Source organism: Fulmarus glacialis, unplaced genomic scaffold (genome assembly GCF_000690835.1).
Source record: "Fulmarus glacialis isolate BGI_N327 unplaced genomic scaffold, ASM69083v1 scaffold6015, whole genome shotgun sequence".
Lineage (NCBI taxonomy): Eukaryota > Metazoa > Chordata > Aves > Procellariiformes > Procellariidae > Fulmarus > Fulmarus glacialis.
Window position 1 is genome coordinate 203 of NW_009214889.1, and position 23,639 is coordinate 23,841.

Below are 23,639 nucleotides of genomic sequence, written 5' to 3' on the forward strand. Positions count from 1 at the left end.
TTAGTTGCCTGTGAGAAGTTACATGCCACAGCTTTGCCACGTGTAATGATGTGGAGGGAAGGCTCCTTCAGAGGTTGACACTGGTGTTGAACTGAGTCAGCAATCAGTACAACTGAGGGTTTTTTGACACCTAACTTTTAGTTAACTGGAGTGGCGTGGGTCTCAGCCTGGTATCTCATGATGAACAGTCAAAATAATCAAAGATTGCTCCTGAAATATTGCTGTAAAATTTACTCTCAAGTGTGCTGTGTTGTGCAAAGGAGACATAGCCCTTTCTCTTTGCTTTCTGAAGACATCCAGAATAAGTAACTTGAGGGTAAATTGAGTTTTTGACGAATATTGTATGTGCAGTTTTATTTCAGGTCCGCCGAATGCGTTGGTGTAGCCTGTGTGTGTTTGCACACCTGCATGCCGCTGGAAATGCTCGTGCTGTAGCGCCGCTAGATGCCTTTGCGAATCCATCACCTGGTTTGGGAAGCTCAGCACAAGCGGCCGTCCGGCCTGAGCGAGCAGATGTGTTGTGCACCCTGATGTTGTTCTGGGATGAGATTAATTTCAGCACGCTCATATTAATCCATTATATGTCTCTTTCCAGCACAAATGGACCCCCGAGGCCTATCTCCCAGACAAATTAAAAGTGACAGTGATGATGACGACCTGCCAAATGTGACCTTAGATAGCGTTAATGAAACTGGATCTACAGCGCTCTCCATAGCCAGAGCAGTACAAGAGTAAGTATCAGATTCCCAGAGCGAGATGAGTGTTGCCGAAGTGCTCCCTGGCCGATGGAGGCACCGGCCCTCGGCAGCGCCACCGGAGTGTCCCCCCAGCTGCAGGCCGGCATACCTGCCAGCATCTCTTCTGTGTAGCTTCGTTCCCTTTAGGAAGAGATGGCTGTATCTCTCATCTCTCTCTGATTCTCTTTTCCTTTCTTTCTCTCCGTCCTCATTATTAGGTAAAGTTTCAAATTGAAATTGTTTCTTCCCCTTTATTTACTTGCAAAGCTTGCAAAGTCTCCAAAGGGAGACCAGGTTAGACTTTCACTCAAAAAACATGAAATTTTTTCTTGACTGAAAGCAGCATCAAGAAGTTTCTTCTAGTTGCTGTCAAATGGGAACTACCTACATTTCTCCTGAAGGACAGTCTCATTGAAAGAAAATTAGTGAGGGGCTTTGAACAGTTTTTCCATTGCTATTATTTTTCTGTGTACTTTTACTCACTGGATGGACAAATAATTTCTTCATGTACTGTCTGTATTGCTTGTTTAAAAAAAAGAAAAAGTTTATCATGAACATTAGCAATTCTGTAGATGCATGAGCTTGCTCAGTCACTATAGTAGCTGGAAGGGAACCAACTGTGAGGTAAATAAGTATTAATAGCCCCATTTTATAGGTGAGGAAAATGAGGTTATGCGTAAAGGTCACCCTGTAGGTCTGAAGCAGAGCTGGAAATAGAACTAGAGCCTCTAGGCACTGAAGCCTGTGCTGGACCCACAAAACACATTACTTTATCTGAGAGGTTCAAAACATGGGCATTCTGGATGTTATTAAATAGGAAGGCATGTAATAAAGGCCATTAGACATTGTTATTATATAATTTATTATAGATGCATTTTAAAAGTCTTATCTAAAAGTACGTAGTTTTGCTTTGTTTTCCTGGCCATCAGTAGCCAAAAGCACTGATGTTTCCAAAGCAATGCCCTATTTGCTTAGAGGAAACTAAGCCATGTTTGAAGGGGAACTACTTTTTTGGGGTTTTCACCAGACATCCACTAATTCATTTTCTAGTCAAGCAGTGTAACCTCAAACCTATATTCCCCTCTACAGAGAGTTCTCTATGGGCAAGGCAAGGCATTGGCTCTCACTGTAATTAGCATGCTCCCCTTCTGACGGTGATAAAGGAAGGGAAGGTTTCTTCACCAGTGACACTATTGCTTGATAGATGGGCCTCACACATATTTTGAATTCACTAGTTACAACACCAGGCCCTGAAGTGCTAAGTATTTTTTTCTCAGTTTATAGCACACATAATAAGCCAGAAAAATAAAACAACCGTCATGATTTTGCACTAAATGGTTCTGTCTAATTAATGAAAAGAGGAAGCATGGGCTGCTAGCACATACTTCTAACATATGACTGGCAGGCAGATGCTATTCTCTGTGATTGATACTGCTTGAACACTTAGAGGCTTTGGTCAAACCATGAAAAGCTTTTTTAGCTTTTCCACAATGCATTCCACAGTTTGTGAAGGTAAATGTGTGGCATATTACTTGGCTGGCTCTGGAGCTTGAGAATTAAATTAAGAAATATAATAATATAACATCAACTCATCCTTGTTACAGGTTTTATTTAAACAGTAATCTGTTAGTTTATTTTAAAAGCCCCATTAGGAAAATCTAATTTGACTGTGATCTGCAGTTTGTCTTCTTTTCTACTTCATTCTTAGTCACAGACACAACACATATAGCTGCTGAGCTGAAAAGAGATGTTATTATACCGACTCCACTCAATCCATTTCTTTCTTGGTCTATAATATAGTGCCTTACAGGCGGGCTCTATTCTTAGTTTAGTCATCTAACATGTACCTTAAGATTAGACGTTTAGCAAAGCAGTCCACTGATAATAAAAGCCAGCATTCTACATAGCCTTGTTCCAGAGAGGAAAGTGCCTTTGAAGCCTTCCAAAGGGAGATCCTGTGTGCTCAATTTCGGCGTCTAAACTTAGCAGACAGGAATTTCCTCTGAGGACATGGAAAGGCACCTGCTGTTCTGCTGAATAACCAGGCAGCGTAGGGGCATGCATAGAAAGATTGCTTCAGTAGGCAGTAAAGCCTAGGTCTAAGCCAAGTGCGTAAGTGAGGTAGGCTGGACCTCAGACTCTAGAAGACTGTCCCTAAGAGTGCCTTCTTTCTTAAGTGAGCTTGTAAGCTCTTTCTTGTGAATTGTTACACAGTTAACAACACAAAACTTCTTGCTGAGAGAGGGTCTTCTCTTCATGTGGGATACTGGCTGGGAAGTACAGCATGGCACCTCCAAAGGGATGGCAGCATCCTTTCCTTCAATACCAGATTGCTGTTGTGCAATCTTGTCTTTGTTAAACAGAATACCAAGCCTAGTTTGTAGATGCTGGTACCAGGTGCGAGACAACAGTTGACCTTTTTCTGGTTGGTTTTCAGACATGTTTTAAATTATTCTGCATAAGTATTATAAATATATATACATATGTATATATATTTGCCTATTGCCGCCTATTGTCCAGGAGCAGAAAGGGATTTCAAATACCTTGGGTGAGCCCTGTGCAGCCCCTCACGCAATGTGTGGGGCTATGGGGCATTGCCTTGGTGAGGCTCCTGACTTTCCCTGTGTGCTGTCTGTGGGGTTCAGGATTCGTCTTGCGTAGTTAGACATCTGCAATGTAGGTATCTGCGTCTGAGCTAGTTATCTCACCTCCCTGCATACAGGCCAGATAGCAGTTGGTGTGTCCAGACGGTAATTCTTTTGACCTATTCTAGCTGTCTAATTTAGGGAGAGAGAGAGACTCAAGCCCATGAGCGCCTGTTCCTCTCCATTGACTGCAGGCGGTGCAGACAGCTGCCTGGGACACACGTGTCAGCACTGCAGATCTCTGGTGTGAGGTGAGGGTAAGGCAATCCACGGCGCCTGACTGGGGAGTCAGCGTGCCGAAGGTGGGAGTGACAGGACGATAGTGAATGCTCCAACATCTTCCCTTGGATCTAAATCTGCCAGGTGGGGTTAGCAATGCCAAGGTTTTAACCATGAGCTGGAGGAAATCAACTAGTCAGTGTTTGGGGAGAAACTGTTTTTTTAATACATCCGTTTTTAAGCTTTTTGTCTTGGAAATTACCCTTACGTGGCTGGGTTGTCTGGAATGCCTATAGGAAAGCTTTGCTTTTCATGTCCTCTAAAACTGGAAGGCATCCTCCTGTGTTGCTGCTTTGTTTCAGGTCCCCTATAGTCTTAAAAGAAGAAAATTCTTACCAGTAAAAATTGTGACAATCAAACACTAAGAGCCACGTGTTTGGCATTAGTTCTTATTTACTTAAACATAATGTAATTTGCTTGCATATTTGTAAAATAATCAAGTATGACTATTTTTTTCTCAGGGAAATTGGCTTCTTGCTGCTGGCTTTATATTGGCTGAGCTTCCAGACTTCTCAGTAGTTCTTTTGGAATGACTTCATAGTCGCTCTTCAGCTCAGCAAACCCGATCAATAATGTAAAGTTATAGATAAACAAAGTCATTATTTCAAGCAGGGTACTTTGGTGAAATTTCTTTATGTGACAATGCTGCTTTATGGCAGTTGCTATGCCTTACTATAATTCGGACTAAGAATAAATTATTAATCTCAGATAATATGCTCTGGCTGATAATAAATATTGCAGCAATATGTAGATTTCAGTGGGCTTTGCATTGTAAGCAGCATTTCATCCTTTTTGTAGCGTGTTTTACAAACTCATTTTGACATGTAGCTCTCTAACAAAGAGCAGATTTGCCTCCATACGCCTGACACCACTGATGCTTATTACACAGCAAGAATAGCACCATATATTCAGGGTCAAATCTCAGATACGCTCTAGAAATCTTTATGAAGCCAAGGGAAGAGAAGGCATTAGTCAAACCCTAGAAGACCAGTAAAACTTTTTTAGGGCCCTCCTCGGAGGCAGCGTGCTGTTCCCTCAGCCTGGCAGCCCTTCCATCTGTAGGTAGCCTTGATGCAGTGGGGCTCAGGAGCCACCTCCATAATACATAGTAATGCAAACTCTGAACAGGGCATTCATCTCCTTCTTTCCCTGTACACTTACGCAGTAAAATACGTTACTTTACAACATGCAGCGCTCTCTCCCTGAACACACACCACATAAGATCTCCTCCTTGCAGAGGCTGAGGGCAGAAGTGGGAGAGGCAGAGGAGGGTGATTTTTAGCATGAACTTTTGATCAGTGTATCAGTAAAAATCCAAAGATCCAGAAATTCGTCTTTCTCTCTCTAGACTTTTTTCTCCTTAGGGGGTGTAGGCGGAGGGAGCCCCTTTGACAAAACCATTTTTTCTTTCAAATAATGTCAGGGGGAAGATGGACTGTGCATATAAACTGATGATGCTTAAGGTAGCTTCTTGTTTTTCCGGAATGATGGAGAGACAGAAAATTCAGAGAGGAAATCCTGAATACTTGTAGTTATAGCTGCTGTTAATTCATAGAAATGTGATTTGTCATTTGGATGTGACCGTGTTGACCTTTAGCGTGAACAATTCTTTGTGCTGAGCTGGGTGCCGCTGAGTGCTTGTATGAAAATGAGATTAGGGGCTTTGACTCTACACCCTGTTGTGTTTGGCTGCATTATGTGATTGATACATTGATACTAATGTGATCATCTTACCTTATTTTTAAATTCTGCTGGCTTTTATTATTGCAATACAGTGGAAGATAGTTTTGGATACTGCACTAGTGAAAAAGAAATTCCACAGCATAGCCACAGTACCAATGTACTCTCTTAAATTGGTATGTATTTTTCAAGTCTGAATTTTTCTCCTTAGATTTCTTTTTTTCTCCCTCCTCTTCTTCAATGTAAATCAACTTCTGTGATTGATTTTTATCTCTTTGAGGTTTATAACTGTGTTCCCATCAGCCATTCATTTTCTACACTGATATTGTCTGTTTTGCTGCTTCAACTGCAGTCATTACTACCATTGCGCTATTCATTACAGGGAACTTTCACCTCAGTTTTTTCTTCTAGTTACAGACAAAATACTTTGTCCTGAGTCTCCAAGAAACATAAGCGAGGGTGTTTTGGCAGTACTTGTGTGAACTTTGCTTCTCTCTCCTCTGGTACATCCGCCCTCCAGGAACAAATGCTCATTTTAAAACTGGCACACAATTGGATGGTGGTTTTACAGATGGAGAACTGACTAGAGCTGGTCCAGAGTTTCTGAATACAGCATTTTTTTTTTACTGGAGAATGCTAGTTTGTCTAAAGCAAAATCGTGGGAATACATCAGTTTCAATTTCACTTTTCTCATGAAGATTCCCTAAGTCTGGGATGCGTTTTTCCATTGCGGTAGGGCTTTAGAGCAGAAGATCGCACGGTTGCTGCAACACTGCTGGGGAGAAATTGTACCCCAAACTCAGAAAGCAGAACTGCCTGTGGGCCTCCCACCTCCCCACACGCTGTTATGCCGAGGGGCTTCTCCTCAGCCTCCTCGAGAGTCACCCTACAAACTGAGCTGACTTACAGAGAGGTGTGTATGCAGATATGTGAATGAAAGACACTGGTGACGTAGAGCCTGTAAGGCAGGCAATCATCTGTATTATGGTTGATGCCCCCACTGTGTTATGGTTGATGCCCATATCAGGGATGTTTCTGTTCCAGTTTTGTTTTATTTTTTGTCAGCAGTCTCAGATATGTATCCTGTGGCAGAAAAGAAAAGGTTTCTGCAGTGAAAAGTGTTGCTGGGTTGGAAGTTGGCTAATGACCCAAGGGCACCATTGAGCTGCCAGAGGTGTGCTGTGTCTCAGCTAGCTTAGGGAACCTCTGGGCAGTACTGGACTGTCCAGTTTGGACATATCCTTGCAACAAGGTTCATCTCTCACAATGTAATCTATCTAAAAGTTAGGCTCAAGTATTTTGGATTTCCTCAGTGGAGAGATGTGCATACTTCTAGGCCCAGTCATCTCATTAGTTGTGATCCTTTACCTTTTGGAGGTGCCTGCCTTCCCCGATGTTTATAAAGGAGCCTGGACAAATGGCTTAGGGACAGTGATAAACCTTAACATTGCTTAAGTTATATATGAGGAAACCCCCTCTACGTGATTTTCCAAGGCCATGCTGGAAGTCTGTGAATCAAGTAGAAACTAAACCAGTACATCTAAATTTTGGGCCTGTGCAACTACTACAGGTGTGATTTCTCCTACCTACATGCAGTTCAGATAACTCGCTAAAGAAGTACTGACTTCCTCTACAGTGTATTTATATAGCACTTTACAAACTTTATTCTAGTAGAATTTCAATTCCCAGAATCCTCTGTTTGTATGTAAAAATTAATCTGCCTAAAGCTGTACTAAGGAATTCTACTGCAAGAGCTTGAAAGCCCTATATATCTTTGGGAATTGCTCTTTAGACACTAACTATGAGCCTTTGGTTTCAGCAATCCAAATGGACCTATACAATTCTAAAAAGGTTATTTTTCTATTTTTTTTTCTTTTTTTTTGCATATGTGATATTTTACCAAAAAAAAAGTTTAATAACTTAACAGTTGGGCAGTAAAATCGATGGGTGCCATTCTGTGCATGCACAGAGATTCTAGGATTTTTGGTGTGGAAATTTGCCGGTATATGTCCCAGAGCCTTTTGCCAGGATAACAGATTTCCCGTCAGCCAGTGATCATTAGGAACAAGTGCCAGGTGGACAGCAACTATAAATCAAAACCAGCTTCTACAAAGACACTGACATTGCTGCCTGCTTTGAAAGGACGGTATTGCTTAAATAACAGTGTGTTAGGAGATAGGGATATTGTCAAATTGTTCCGTGAAGAAGGCTAATTTGAAAATAAAAGTGTTTTTCACTTGGTCTACACAAAATTATGTTTTCCTATCTCCCCTATAACAGTAAGTTACTGTACTGTTGAGTAGATGAATCTAGAGCAAGGAGACGTTGCCATTAGGATGTCTGTTCTCCTGAATCACTTTGAAGTGCTAGACATTGCTCTTTAATACATATTTTATCGCACCATTGCTAGGAGTAGTATTTTCCTTTTAAGAGAAATATTTAAATTAAGTGCATAATAAGCTGGAAAAACCAAGGAATCCTGGGTCTGCTAAAGTCCAGAGGAGTTTTGCCATTAACTTCATTAGGTCTAACGATTAATCTTAAAACTGTAACAGAAGTCTGTATGCTAAAAAGAAAAAAAGTAACTCAACACTTAGGCTATTTTAGGGACCAGCATGGTGCAGCGAGAGAGGTATTTGTAACATGTATGGGTTCATAGATACCTTTCTGTATGTCTTATTACCTTTATCCATCACAAGCAAACTTTCAAAGATCTTGTTTCCCAGCTTCAGTTCAGTGTCTATATTGAATTGTCTAATATAATTGTCTTCTCAAAAATAGATTAAATTTGTTAATTAATTTAAATTTTACTCTAAGAAGTGCCAATCATTTCAAGGTAGTTATCAAACTTTGCCATTATTGGGATTTTACATTACTAAACACGTCTACACAAATGTGCTTTGGAATAAAATGCCCCAAAACAATAGTGTATGATTTTATCTTTGGCGTGCTTTGCAAACATTAACTAACTAAATTGTACAGGTCCCCTGTGTGTTCAAATATTATAATTATCCACAGGTTAGTGACTTGCTCAAGGCCATGCAGCAAAGCAGAGGATGAGCTGGGACCAGGGAGGTCTGCCTTCTAGTCTCATGCTTAATCCACTACAATGTGTTGCTCCAGAGTGAAGCTTGAGTCATTAGTGGTTAGATATGTGAAATGCGTTTTACTGATAGGGAGGCAGGCAGGCATTGTGTAATTGCTTGAAGAGCATGACACCGAAGAATGAATTATAAATAACATTATGCATTACTGCTACCCAGTTAGCAGTTTGTACACCTATTTGGCATCTGTTTCCCCAGTGATACGTTATTCAGCTTTTTCTGTTTTTTCTTTCTAAATCAGCACAGAAAGCAGAGGCAGAGTTGTGTGCGTTAAGAAATTCAGAGGTGTAGCAAATACTCATCAGTGCGGATTAGATAGCAGAACACTGCCAGAAAAAGCCAAAACAAAACTACCTCAGTGAACTGCTACCTTGACTTACTGATAAGAAAAAGAAAGAGCATTGTCCTCTGCTGTCACTTGAGCCAAAATTACTCCTTTTTTCATTATCTAGATCAGATAAGTTTTTATCTTTCCTTTTCCATAAGGCAGTTCCTGTGATTTTGTGACAGACAAACATGCAGCACAATTAAATCTTAATAGCAGTGCTTATACTGATTTATGGAAAAATGTTTCCTGAGTGTTTAGATCACTGCATGCAAAAACACAAAAAAAAGTTGTGTAGGTCACAGGTATGTAAACTGCATGCAAAGGAGGGCACTATTAAGCGGGGAACACTGTTTAGCAAGGCATAATTGAGTGAGCATGTGAATACAGGGATCTAAAAAAAAACAACCCACATTTTTTCTGCCATTTTCCTTTTTCCTGCACAATGGGAAAAGATTGTGCTAGGTTTTCCCCTTTATTAGTTCAATCCTCTTTCACTAGTAGTGACTCCACTGCAACTTCATTTCTCACAGCAAGTTCTTTTTACGCTGGAGATAAAGAAGAGTGAAAGGAAGTTCCTGGATGATGGATATGGAAGAGTTTTTTGTGCTGAGCCCGTGTGCCAGGGAGGTGACGTTCTCCATGAGTATGTGACTGAGGTCGTGAGTGTTACTATTTTGGACACATCAAGAAAAGGATAATCGGAGCTTAAAGCCAGCACACATATGAAGTTACTCTAGCCAAAGTGAAAGGAATTGAAGGCTGAAACAAGGAGTAAAGCAATGCAGTGGCTGAGATAATAGCATCTAATCCTGAGGTGTGTCAGAAGTAATGATAGTCACAGGTTTCAGAGTCAAGCTGAGCACCTTCATCGTTATAGCCGTGACAAACAAAAGATGTGTCAAGAATGAAGTTTTGGGTCATGTTTTTATGTATTTACCCTTCTGGGATATACTGAGTTGCTACAGGTTACAGTGGTGCAAGGAAATATGAAAACTGAGGCAGGCAGAAGATAAGGAAGAGACCCGGGATGGATCAGAGGAGGCAGCAATGGCCAAACCACTCTTGCCTGGCATGTATCGCTAAGCTCGGGCAGTGTGGAGCAGGCTGGCAGGTACTGAGGTCAGAGGCTGCCCTAAAAAGTGCTCGTCCTAAGGCCTGTCTACAGTATCTGCTGCTGGCGGAAATCTCCGGTGTTACAAAGAGAGCCTGAAAAATGAAATAACCTGGAAATGACCAGAAGGTGCTGGCAGGCACAAGACGAAATGCTTATATTTATGTGCTTGTTAAAAGTCAGCAGCAGTCTCAGTCTTGTCAAAATATCTCTCTCAATTATTTGCATTAAAAAGACAATATTTAGCATAGGGCTGGGATACTGAGTGATAAATCAGGGACACACAGTGCTGTCAGATAGACAGATTGCTTCACATAGAAGTCACCATGGTGTTTCTCTTAAGAACTGATGGCCATTGCTATTTCTGTGATCAGTTGCTTATCAGAGCCAAAGAGTCAAACCATTTATAAATAAGTTCACAGGAGGAGCTGGAATAATGACCGAAATCTCAGTCATAAAAGTTTCAAAAGCAGAGTAACAGGATAATGTTGTATAATAAATTACTTGCTGAAAATTATTTACTCAGCTGAACAGGTTGATTCCCTTTGCGCTCAACATTTCCACTTCTGAACAACTTGCTGTCTGTATCACCACATCATTTCCAAGATTTTTAGCCACTACTAAGGCATAGTCAAAATAAAATGTGGTTTTCCTCTTGCTTGAGAGGAACTACCAAGTACATGCAGTTCTGTAACAGATACATCCTTGTCAATATACTGCATGGCATAGAGGTTCCGCTGTCCCCGTATGCTCGCAACATGCGTGAAATACTGCAGGTACCCAGAACCAAGATGAACCATAACAGCACGGGCACTTGAGATGAGGTGCAGATTGGCTGCTTTGGGTCTGGTGGAGGCATTGTGAGGTTATAAAATAGGTGACTGGCTCCAGCAGTGTTTCAGAGCACCTACACAAGGCATCAACACTCCCAGTATAGTCAACACAGACTTAAATGCTCTGAAGTTCAACGGGCAGAGCAGCCAGCTTCCTAGGGCCAGCTCTGCTCACCTGCTAGGTCCTTGGCTATGAGTCATCTCTGCTCTCTTTGGAGGTTGGGCTTCTGACCTGTAGTTGTTCATTAAAATACAGTTTGGAAAAAAAAAAAACCAACCTGCTTACATTCCCAACTTCCCATTGTGAAAGTAAGAGATCAAGTACTTTGTTCTGAGCTTACCTATTTCTACCCGTTTTAAAACCCAGAGCATGTTGTCTGCTTCCTACCAGCTTTCACTCCATTTAAAAATGTGACGGCCAGCTGCAGCCACCCACATCTGGCATAAAAACCTAGTGGTTAGAGCACTGACTCAGGAAGCCAGATACCTACATTTGCCAATTCTGGAACGCAAGACTAGGATGCAAAAGAGATCCAGGAGTCGTCCTACAACATCCTTTTCCTCTTCTTTTTCCTCATACACTTGTATTTTGGATTGGGAAGTGGCTGTTACAGATCCCTTTCATGCTGAATTCATGTTGTCAGGTGTGTTTTAGCCATTTTCGTAGCACAGATAAGGTTCAAGCCCCGGAGGCAAGGGTTGGGCGTTTCTCCCCAAGGTTTCTGGATCAGAGCAGAGGCTGGGTGGGATGCCACAGCCATTTGGCTTTCAGGCCAAACAGGGAGGAACATAAGTTTTAGGTGTCTGTGGGGTTGGTTGGAGGATGTCTGGGTGTCTTCCGCTTCAGTTCCTGGATACTGTAGGTTGTAACCAGAGTATTAGTTGCCTGCTAAATTTCCCACTGACAAAAATTCAGCATGCAAATACTTATCATCCTCCCCAACTGTATTTTTACTTGCCCTATGGCTTAGTTGTTAAAAAGGGACCTTTATGAAAAGAAGTGTACAAAATTTAGAGTCTTGACTTCTGGGTAATGTATTGCTGTTTGTATCAGCTGTAGGAAAAAATATTTTTCCAGTAAGACACAGAGAAGATTATAAATTAATTGACATGGGAGAGAACGGTCAATGTTCTGGTTTCCAGTTGCCATTTTTCCAGTGCATATTGATTTCAGTTGAAGGCTAATGGGGTAGGGGAGATTTTGTCCCAGTGCCCTTTGATTAGGTACTGACGAACTGTGAAATAAAATCTGTACCTAGTGATACCATGGGACAGGTACCTGAGAGATGTTTCTGAAGAAGGAAGAGACTCTACATGGAGAGTGGAAAAACAGGCTGGAAAAAAACAGTGTCAGGCTGTGATAATAACTAATAGAGCTAAAAACTTAGACTTTGAAAATTCTTTACATCATTTTGTCATCTTGATAGCAGATTTCTGTCATTATCAGAAATTTAACATTTAACAAACGGCAAAATCAAGCAAACAGTAAAGACAACCAATATTTACTGTACTGAAGCAAGGAAATGTGAGAGGTTCAAATGATGCAGTGCAAAATCTTGGGAGAAAATAGATTATTTATAGTTTTCCAAGGCCCAATGGAAAATGCAATTACATAAATCAAGAGAAGTTGCTTTGAAAATTTCCTTTTCTCTTTCCACAATTACTATGCCAACCTGGCCATTTTAATTGAGCATTATAAAGGATTCAGAATGTTTCCAGTGTAAATGCATTCAACTGCTAGTGTGCTAGAACATTTTTACAATTCATGTTGTTATTCTAATATTTTTGCTAGTTTCTTGGGCGTTGGCCTCAGACTAATTTCACGGTACGTTTGGGGTCTAAACCACAGAGGGAAGGACTGAAGGGGGTTATTCATGGACTTGGCTTTCTACAGGTTTTTCTTTTTTTTTTTTTTGCTAACGTGGTGGAACTGTTTCCAAAAGCCAGCTGTGTGTGATGCTTCTTGTTTGAGCACATGCAGTAGATCAGAATTTGTCAGTGAAAAGGAGCATTCCACGTAGCCCAAATCCCAACATAGGAGTTTATACAGCTACGACATCACATATTTGTTGTTCAATATTCCAAATAATATTCTGGAAGATGATCTATTTTCCCTGGAGTCTCAGTTTTAAGTAAAAAGCATTAAAGGCTAGGTTTTTCAGTGATCTGTTGGGAATAATATTACTTAAGCAGCAGAATTCTGGGAGTGGATGTTTGCTCCAGCCTCTATTTCCTCTTCGTGCAATGTCTGCCTGCTCTAGATTCTCATTAATGTTTTCCTCTTCATCACTGATTATTTTTTAGTAAGAAAGTATGATCCACCATGATCCAGAATTACCACTAAGTGATACCTGGGCCCTTAAGCTTTGACTCTGCTCCCATGCAAATTAATGGCAGAACTTCTAATTACTTGCTTAGCATTAGTTGGGACCACTACAGAGTAATTTCAGTTTAAGGAGTTTTAAGCAAATGGCAAAATCCTAAAGTCTCTTCCACAATGAGGCTATGTGCTTACTTTGCAGTAAGTGTTCCTCAAGCTTGTCTAAGTCCCCTGCTATTGTTTGGGGTAACTTAAAATTCCTAATTGTCTGTGTTCAATTTCCAGAGAGAGCATGTGGGGCTGTGCCAGGTCAGCTGTTAACCCTTTTCGTTTTTTCAACTCCAGGTATGAAGCATTTTATTGTGTATTATCTAATGTTCTGTTTTATTGACAAAGTCTAGTAGCAGTGCTTTTCAGCTTTCTTTCCCTCTTTATGTCATGGCTGGGGGATATGCGGGGCTGGGCAAGGTCCAAAGTTGATTTTTGCTATTGCTTTTTATATTTTGGGGCTGGGGGGGTGGTGGTGTGCATCATGGGAAAGCTGCAAATCTTTTTTCCAAATCCCAATCACTGAAATACGAGAATAGAAACAAAATCCTGTCTAATGTTTGATAATGCAGTTTAAAATGTTCAAAATAGTTTACTGAAATTGAGTAGCAAAATTAACGTGAATCAACATAGCTCATGTTATAATGGGTCATTGCCAGTTGACAGTAAACTACTTTGAACATTTTAAACTGTGTAATGCGCCTAGTAGGTGCCCTGCTTTAGAGTGCAGAGTTTATATACAAATCCAGTGTGGGGGTGACTGGGAGGTTTCAGCGAGTGTTGCGATGCCATAAAGTGCCTCGAGTTCACCTCACTTGCCCAAGTAGAAATGATGTCATATGACAGAAGGGATGTACCAACGCTGATAGGGTTCCTGGTTTTGTTGGATTCGTTGCCGTTGTTTTACTGGGTTTTAAAATAGTGTGCAATGAAATGTCCACTCTCAGTGTGCTTGCTTGCTTGTTTGTCCTCCCCGCTTCTTTTGTTTGTTTTGTGGGCCCCTAAAAAGATTCCTTTGAGTCATGTTCATCGTGTGACAAGTGTAAATCCACCAACTCACTGCTTTATCTACTCTTAGTAATCCGTGGGCCCTCTATCTGAGGAGTACAGAAGGAAAAACAACTTCACACATTCAGTATAAGCAAATGAGTTGCAGAATAAATCTGATTCTTCACATTTATAAGTAGAGCTAAGCTTCATAATAAAATTAAGAAGACGACTTTAAGAAGTCTTTAAGAAGAATAAAATTTAAGAAGACTTAAACGAATGTTTAAGAGCAATTACACTTTCAAATTACTAATGAGTAGTCAAATACAGAAATTGTTCCTCAAATCTACTCCTATCTTCGATTTGCAGTTAATTGCATTACAGCTGGTATATTTATATTAAAAATTTGCAGGATCTTATTACTCAAACATTTTCAAAGTAGCAGCAGCAGCAGCAGCAACTTTTCTGTTAAAGCCAATACAAAGCTTTTAGGGTTTCCTTGGGTATGAAATTGAGATGATACGTGGGGTTTTTTAAAATCCTTAGAATTTTCTTTGATCTGATTGAAATTATCAGTGCAACTTCAGAAATTATTCTGAAGAGCCTACTAGTCTCCCAAAATACTGTGTTTCTAAAATAAATTTGTATTTCAGATTTTGAATGCAGGCTCCGTTAGCCGAAATTAGCAATAATATTCTGTATAATCACCAATTATATTAGCTTCTATTCTACAGGAAGCATTTTCAAGAAGGAGGCTTATGTTGTCAATTTTTTACTCTTTTTTAATGTTGTCAATATTTTGCTCAAGAAATTGCTCATGAATTTACATGTAGAGTTTACGCATACCATAGCAATGAATATGAGATCCTACTAATGGATGAAAGGTGGAAATGAGGCCAATGAGATGAATACTTAAGTCAGTGTATCATTTGAAAGTATGAATTCTTACAGTGCAGTTAAAACTGCTCACACTGCTAGGAGTATTCCTCACAGCTGGTCTTGCTTCTTGGAGTACGGTCCTATTGCAGTTTAGGAACTGCTTGTCAGAAGTGAATTCTGCTACAGTTAAATACAGCTATGTGAGTGTATGTATTTCATTTGAATGAAATTTCATGCCTGCCCAGTTTTGGGTTTTTTTTCAATTTTGTATTACTAAAGTTATCTTTTTCCACTAAATTTCAAGAAAGTTATTTTTCCATAAAATTACATGCAAAATTATGGTTTTGTAGTTATGAAGGTACGGAAACATTCTTAGATATTTGATTTTCTTTGTGATGGCGGGGGAACAGAATGGATCACAAAGTCTTAAAGAAACTTTTTTTGTAGGCTCCTTTCCCTTTTTTTTATTGGGCTCATGAAATCTACTAAAAGCTGTAAGTTTTACTCGAAACCGATCCCACGCAAATGTTCTGCATCTGCTGACCTCCGTGGATGGCCACAGGCTGGGACTGTTGCTCCAGTTCATACATGTCTAACTGTTCTTTTCCAGTAAAATGTTGAGCATTTTGTCCATACTGCTTCTCCTGATCCAGAAGTGCCCTGATCCACTATTTCACTGGTGACAAAGTGATAGTATGTGTGAGTTTCAGATGTTGGCAGGCACAACATGCCTCTTCGTCCTTGGTGTCTTGCAAACGGTACTGCTTTTGCTCTTGTATAATTTACCCCTGTTCTTCTTTTTAACACTTTGTTCCACAGGCTCAGCCAGATGGGAGATGTTTGGCAGCTGGAGGACCCAGATGCCAAATTCTGGAATATAGCTTTCTTGCCAATGGCATGTGGGTTCATGGCTGGCTTCTTGGCTTGCACCTCTGCTAGCTTCTTGGCTAGCTGTCTAGCTGGCAGCTGTAGCACTGCCTCTGGGGCTATGTTAGGGTCAAGCTGCTATGGAGTTGGATGACTCTCCTGGTCTGAATTACCCTGCCGGACACCATTTTCACCTTAGTTTGCTTTGACTCTCCACTATTGAAAGACGAACATTTGCACTGTTCTGTTTTATTCCTGCCATTTGTAAGACTAACTGGAAGCAGTAGTTCTCATTTGTCACCAGTTCAAAAAGAAAATAAGCATTGCAGAGTACACTGTTTCACTTGTTAGGATTCCCATTCAGTCAGTAGGAATGTAGGGCCCAAGTCTGTACTTGCAATTCATCTCTGGAACCAAACTGTAACTACAGAGCACAGGCTTTTAAAAAAAAAAAAGTCTTATGTCTAAACTTTGATTGCTTTCAACCGTGAGTGAATCTAGCCTCTGTCGAACAGAAAAAAAATACACATTTGGGGAGACAATCTGGATCATTTTTAAAGAAAAACGATAAAGAATAATGATGATAATAATAAATAGGACATTACTGGTAATAATTAAGAGCGCTGCCAGAAGAAAATGCTTGATCTTCTCTTTGCCTGATTTGGAATGTCCTCGTTACATACTTTAGTTTTACCTAAGGTTTTTGTGGTTTGGGTTTTGTTTTGGTTTTTTTTTTCATAAATGAGGTAATGAAAAATTAATGCATCTAGGATAGCAAAGCATTTGAAGTTATTCCCTAATCTATGCCTTTTCCTCCATGCACCTCAGTGCATAAATGTTACTTTCAGTGGGAGAAACTGCAAAATCAGGAGGTCTCTAACACTCCGGATACTTACAGTAAAGTACAGATTAGTCATACCTGCTATGAAATTTTCATTCCCTCACTCAGCTGTAGTGAGAGTATGTTGTGCTACACTGGAGACAGTGGTGTCTCTATTACATACTCACAAAACTTTTTTAACACTTGAGCAAATAGCACTTGTGCCTCACTCGGACACAAACTTCCACCTGCATGTTAAGGTTAAGATTTGCAGCGTGATCTGAACTCTGAGGAAAATCACCTGAATTCCCCATTATCATCACTGGAGAGAGCTGCTTGTCTCAGGAGCAAGAAAAGGGATACCCCACCCATATAGAATCATAGAATCATAGAATCATTAAGGTTGGAAAGACCTTTGAGATCATCGAGTCCAACCGTCAATCCAACACCACCATGCCCACTAAACCATGTCCCTAAGCGCCTCATCTATACGTCTTTTAAATACTTCCAGGGATGATGACTCAACCACTTTCCTGGGCAGCCTGTTCCAAGGCCTGACCACTCTTCCAGTAAAGAAATTTTTTCTAATGTCCAATCTAATATAGTTTAGGCATATACTCCTCTTTGGTGACAGCCTAGGGAACATAAGTGCTTCCATAGGAATACAGCCCAGTTACATTAAATAAGTCGTTATGGACTATATAGGGAACCAGTAGGAACTAAAAGCATCTGTTTCACTCAGAGGTAGTCCGCATAGCCCTTTCTGGATGATAATGGAGCAGGGATGATTCTTTTGAAAAACAAGCTGGCAGCAGCAACAGCAATATTCCCACCTTTTGCAGGAGAGCTTTGTTAACTGGCTTGTCAACGAAGTAGGAGACCTGAGTTTTAGGTTCTCAGCACAAGCATCGCAGAGGTGTTTTAGTCATTAGGATCCTTGGCACAGGCCTAATCACATGAAATATTTGGGGACCAGTGGAGTCTCTCATCTTCCTTCTTGCTGAATATTGGCCATTGTATAGACAGGAGCACAAAAGTCACGGGATGGGAAGGAGAGTGGGCAAGAAGAGTCCGAATCCTACCTGAGCATGGACAAGACTGGGACTGTAGGCTCTGTTCCCTGGAGCAACATTAGGCCAGAAACAGCTTTGGATACTGAAATAGAGCTTTCACTGTTCCCCTCTCGGAGCCAAGCGTCCAGATTTCTAGTATGGAGCCAGGATCCCCTTTTCTACGCCACCTTTCAGCCTCATGGTTCTTGCATTCCTGGTGTCAGAGTAGCCTTGCTTCCATGGACGTTCATGCAGGAGACCCCAAGTGCTTATAGCCAGGTTATTCCTGGGATGGGGGAGATGCTGAATCAAGCCTTCTGTCTGAGAAGGACCTACAACCAAAGTCCCTCCTTACCTGGGCAAATTACTTGACCATGAGGCTATAATACAACAAGTTGCCAGTGCCACCATCAAAACTCTGCCTGCCTTTTATGAGCTTCTTCACAAGACCGGCAAAGTTCAGGATGTTGCCCTGCCTATAGGTGGAAAATGGGCACCTACCTGAAAGAGTATGTATGAACGTACGTCTTGTGGTAGGTGCCCACAGGTAAGCTGCCCTTCCAGCTTAACAGTGAAGGACCTCATGAGTTTAGGGACCTGCTGGGTGGTTCATGGGATAGTGGGTGGGAATGCAGACATGGACCTAGGAAGGCTTTTGGGTGTCTGCCTCCCAAATTAGGGTTTCAGCATGCCTGTTTCCACACTTCTCCACATATTTCACTTTCCAAACTATATTTTCTCCTTTCAAATGAGCAGCTTTCAGTGTTATTTAATGTAGTAAAATTAAAGATGTTATTCCATTATCTAGAATATTCCTTTTTCCCTGTTTACCTGTTTCTGCCCTTCTGCCTATAAAATGATGGATCTGGCTGTCCTTAATTTTTACATCTCAGGCACAATTTCTGCCCCATTAAAGAGGTTCTTGTCACTTTCTGTATCCCAGGGGCTTTAGAAATCATATATAGGGTAGAGCAAATTCTCTTCTTTTGTTTTTTTTTAAAAGCAACTATGATTGTTGTCCCTTATGCATTCTTTTCAAGCAGAGAAACAATGTGTGCTAACTGTTAAAAAAGGAAAATAAACAACTGCAAAGATGTTTTTCCCTTCCCTTGCACCTCCAGTACATTCTGTAACCCAGTTACTGTAATTGTTTTTAAACTTTTTTAAACATGCATATTGTCAAGAGGTTACAGGAAAACAAGTGTAAGTATGTCTCATAAGGCCAATCTGACTGCAAAAGATGAAAAAAGATGACAGAGCAAACAGAAAATCCCATGTTTTGTTTATCAACATCTTTTTTTGCCTAATGGCAAATACTTGGAGAGAATCTGTTTACTTCAATGAAAGACCAGCTTAGGGTTTGCTGATTCCCATGGCAAAAAGAAGGCATAGTTTCCAAAGGCAAGCTATTCAGCGTGTGTGATGAGCTAAAGTCATTTGTGGATTTGTATGTTGCATTTTGACGTGATTAAATGTTTTAAGTCTATTGATTTCATGCTGGGGATTAATGATGCTGAATGAAAGAGCACCAAAGAATAAAACGTGTTTACATGCCCGATTAAAATACCTTAAAAAAGAGCCAGAGTACCTATTATTGGATGGGAATGAAATAAGAGCAGCGTAGGACCAATCATGCATTCTGTGTCGAAAGGAAAATGAATTAACTTCTTAGGCATAGAAAGACGAAGAGCAAAGATTTGATAAGGGTTGACTATACCTTTCTGAATGCTTAACACTTGTGTTTCACTCGTTATTTTAGAAGAGGGGATTAAAGAGGTTACATTATCAGTTGCCGCAGATCTGTTTTACTGAATCAATCAAAGCATGATGCTTAGCTGCTTGGGATTAATGAGACGATCTTTTAACTGGAGAACTTGTCGGTAACGGCATGTTAATAAAGGACAAGACCCAAAGATACTCAGTACAACTGTGGACATGAGATGCAGTAGAGATGATGTTTGCTGCTTTGAATTTGCGTAATACTTTTAGATCTGTTTGCCTTAGCATATTAACTCAAAAAAATGTCGTTATCTTAAAATGTTCATAGTGCTAATTGGTTTGTATCTGGTCTGTGCAAATGTTCCTAATGGCTGTCTAGATTCATGGGTCATATCTGGGTTTGCGGTTAGGTGTCACGTTCTATTTACCAAGATAATAGTAGATGAAGATGGAAAAGACCTATTTGCTCATTAAATCCATCCTGTTGAAAGCACGATATAGGCTCTTCCAATAGTATTAAACTGTTAGTACCCCTGATGTTAGCCAGAATGCCAGAGAGAGAATTTATTTGTGCTGTATCTGTGGAGAAGGATGCCTTAATGATCAAGTTAGCATGTGAAATACTTGATGCACGTGAAATACTCCCTAGGGAGCTAGGGAGAAGTTTAAACGTGCAGTCTAATACAGCTGAGTAAATATCTGACGAGACCAGCTCATGCACACATTCATTTTTTCTCTGCTGATGCTCTGATCCGGATTAGCATATGTGAGATGAATTCAGCAGTCTGATACAAACTACAATTCATTTGCCTCAGAAGGGGTTGAATGATTATCCTGGGTTTGGGGCAGCAGAGGGGGGGGGTTGACAATGTGAGGTTATTTTTTTCCCCCCCACTTCCACTGCTTAATACAAGACCTGACGCCCTTAGTTACAGAACAAAGTGTCTGAGCAGTAACCGAGCTTGTGCAAACCCAAGAGAAGAGTAATGACTATTCCTCGCAAGCTTCCTGCCTCGGTGCAGGTGCAGGAATCAGGAGGGCTTGAATAATTCATAAGGTGCAAATTAGCCCCGGCTTGCTCCCAGTGCTCGAATTTTGCTTCTGCTTACCTACCTAGTTGCTAGAAAGAACAGAAATAAAGGAAGCTTGGGAAACTAGGGAGGGCAAGGCAAAAAGTGTTACAGTTGAAAGGCCAAAGTCACAGAGACTGCTGAACATTGGGTGTGTTTGAAGGCTCAGTGCTTTTTGACGAATCGGACTGTGCATTGATTATTCATGAAATGTTTTCTCAGGAAGAAGTAAGCTCTGGGGACCCATTCCATTGCTCTTGGAGAGGCGAAAAAACTTCCTTTTAAGAATTAGGTTTTTCCTGCTTTTATTGTTATTGTTTCTAAAAAATATAGGTTAAAAAAGAAACTCTTAAGCTCATTTAAAGCCTATTAAGCTATTTGAGAGAGTATGCATTTATGGTGTCACTGAACTCAACGGTCCAGAGAAATTTGATGAGAAATTTTGGATGTTAAGATGGTTACTGCTTCGAGTAAATGTGGATTCCAAGAGCTTATATGAAACTAGTTTTATCTGGAAATGCAATGTGTAATTAGCTTGTATTTTTATCATTTAAAAGGTAGCATTCGTCTGTTTTAAATACTGTTAGTGATGGTTACCTTTTCTATTGGGTTACTTAGCTGCTTTTCTGTCCAGAAAAACAAAATGAGAGGTGAGTGGTGGTTAATCCTTCTGCTGCACAACATTGCAGCTCACCCAAATACCAAGTAAAAGGTTTTGCTGAGCACTGTTGTTATGGGAGAAGGGAATTCCCGACAGAGGTCTTTGAACAGTTGGTGTGTCGCCGCGCAGTACAGAGAGGAGCCGGTCTGAAAAAGGCATATTGTTTCTGCCGCGTACCTGAATATCCCTTTGACATCTCTCATGTGGGAGATGGAAACATCCGACATCCCTAGCAAGAGCAGGAACAAGGTAGTTAGTTCTCCCTATTGGCAGGTGTTCATATGGAGAAAAACTCTCCTAATGTTTTTGCTGTGCTCAATACGAAAAGAGAAGAACAGCAGGAAAAAAGCTTCTTTTTAGTGGCTTGAGGGTTTTTTTTTGTTTTTGCGGGGTTTTTTCCGGCGTTTACCCCTTTTTTCTCCATTCCCTTCCACCCCACCCCCTCTTGGCTCCCGTGTGCAGCAGCTAGGTCACGTTGCCATCATCTGTTTTTGTATTTCCCTCATTTGGGTGGCTGGAATAGGAGCTGGCTCTCATTTCTAGCTGATTCTGTCATTTCCGCTAGGCCCCAGCTTGGGCGAGCGCCAAGACCAACAGGTGATCCTTGTAGCTGCAAAACAGCAGGAAGGAGGCTGTGCATGTAGGAGACAGTGCACCAGAGGGGCTGCCTGGCCCCGCTCCATCTCTCTGTATAATTAACGCCCCTCTCCCCAACCCCCCATATCGAGCAGAAAATCTGTGCAGAACAGCTCAGCTGCGGCGGCCGTCGTAAGGAAAATGTTAATAAAGAGTCCTGGAAGAATATCGGCTGTGCGAGCACAGAGGCGCGCTCCGTCTTAGAGAGGAACTGTGGTTGGTCCTTTATAGGAACGGTGACAAAATTGTATTAGCTGCTGAAAAGTAATATGCACTCTGTCAACCGTTGCAGGAAAATAAGCATTTCAATAAATTTCGGTGCTATGCTCACGGGCTTTCTTATTTGTATAGGAACTAGTTTGGAATGAGGTGATAATTCAGCTAAGTTTTTCTCTACAAGAAGTAGCTTGCGAAGTCATGTGGAAATTATTTGGGTAGAGAGTTAGCTCTGGTCAAGAAGGGCCATCTCGAGCTGTAGAGCTGGGGGCAGCCAGTGCAGGAGCCGTGCAGGCTCTGCATTCTCTGGGCATCTGCGCCAAGGAGGCATGACTGCGTGGCTTCGCAGGGGTAATTTTTAGAACACATGAAAAACTTCCAGGAATCCTCAAGACAGCCTCAAAGAACTGTTTTTTTCAGAGGAAACTCCTAAAGGATTTTTTTTTTTTTATGAAAACAAAGTTATATTTAGGAGATGACAGAGGCTTAACAAAACCAGTTTCAAAGCATATCTCCAAGGCGTAGGTTAACCCCTTGGCCTATACCAAAATGTGAGATAATGTGTCCCTGGAAACCCTAACTGCATGTTTGTATTTTTGAGGCAGACTGATGTTTTAAGATAGAGACTTGGTAGCCTTAATCCTCTGCAAAATAGATGATATCTCAGATTCTTTCTGCTCGGTACACATGAAGCCAAATTGCTTCTTCTACCTGTGGAGTCAGTGCTAGTGGTTTGAAAGCTGAAGGTTGTATCTGTGGCAAGGTATAAATTTTCTGTATGCACTTCTGTAGGGAGCTGGGCTCTCTCTCAATGTGCCACAGCACATCTCCGCAGCAAGGGTAGGCTGCCAGGAGAAATGAACTGGGAAGCCTCGATCAGCTCCGCCAGTGAAAATGAGGTATTGCAGCAGATCTGCACAACAGCAAGCATTCACCCTGCCTGACCGTTCCTGCTATACACAAACCAGAAATACAAACAGCAATGAGAGTAAACTTGGTATTTAGTAATGCTTCTAGCAGCTAGCCGTCTGCAATCCTTTTACCTAAGCCAGCAATCATTTCTCTGGGCATTGTCCTACAGTTCGTCAGCCATCTGAAGGGGGAGGAAGCGCCCTAGCAGGGACACATTGCATCTCAGGGGTACGTCATGTGTGTGGAAACCTAAAGGTGATCCAAGACCTGAACTGGCAGCAGATTGTTCATGAGTACACACTTTACTTCCCTTGGACATGTCTCCCCATGCTAAATGGTGCACCGATGGACACTAGCATCTCATTTTTTTTTTCCCTTGTGCCCCTTCTTTTCTCAGTGCTGGTTTACTGCCTTTGCCCCCTTCCAAAATCTTTGGTATATGAGACTATTAGCAGGGAGCGAGGTGTTTCCATCAAAACATTCTGAATTTTTCTCTTCTCTCCTCTGTATCTTGTGAGACCGTCCTAAGCCCTACATTTGCAGTGGGTCGTGGACAAACCTGAACAGTCCCTCTGGCAGGCTCTGCTGTCACTCTTGCTTCCCCTTGGGTTAAGGGGCTAGTGGTAATGATTTCTTTCTCAGATGTCACCACTGGCTCCAGTGACCTCTGTAAACCCCCACGGGCATGGCAGGATGAAGTGGAAGCTTTTATCTGAAGGGTGGTCAGAGAGCCCA

The 23,639-nt window shown here is 41.2% G+C and overlaps 1 protein-coding gene across 1 annotated transcript in view; it reads left to right on the forward strand.

The window, feature by feature from the left end:
- Positions 1–595: 595 nt before the first annotated feature.
- Positions 596–23,639, forward strand: part of LOC104077486 (Krueppel-like factor 12) — a gene marked incomplete at its 5' end in the record, with an annotated part of 70,552 nt that continues 47,508 nt past the window's right edge. Inside the window, 2 exons of the mRNA XM_009578741.1 lie at positions 596–731; positions 13,323–13,382. Of these exons, the coding sequence (XP_009577036.1) occupies positions 596–731; positions 13,323–13,382 (196 nt within the window). The remainder of the gene's footprint in view (positions 732–13,322; positions 13,383–23,639) is intronic.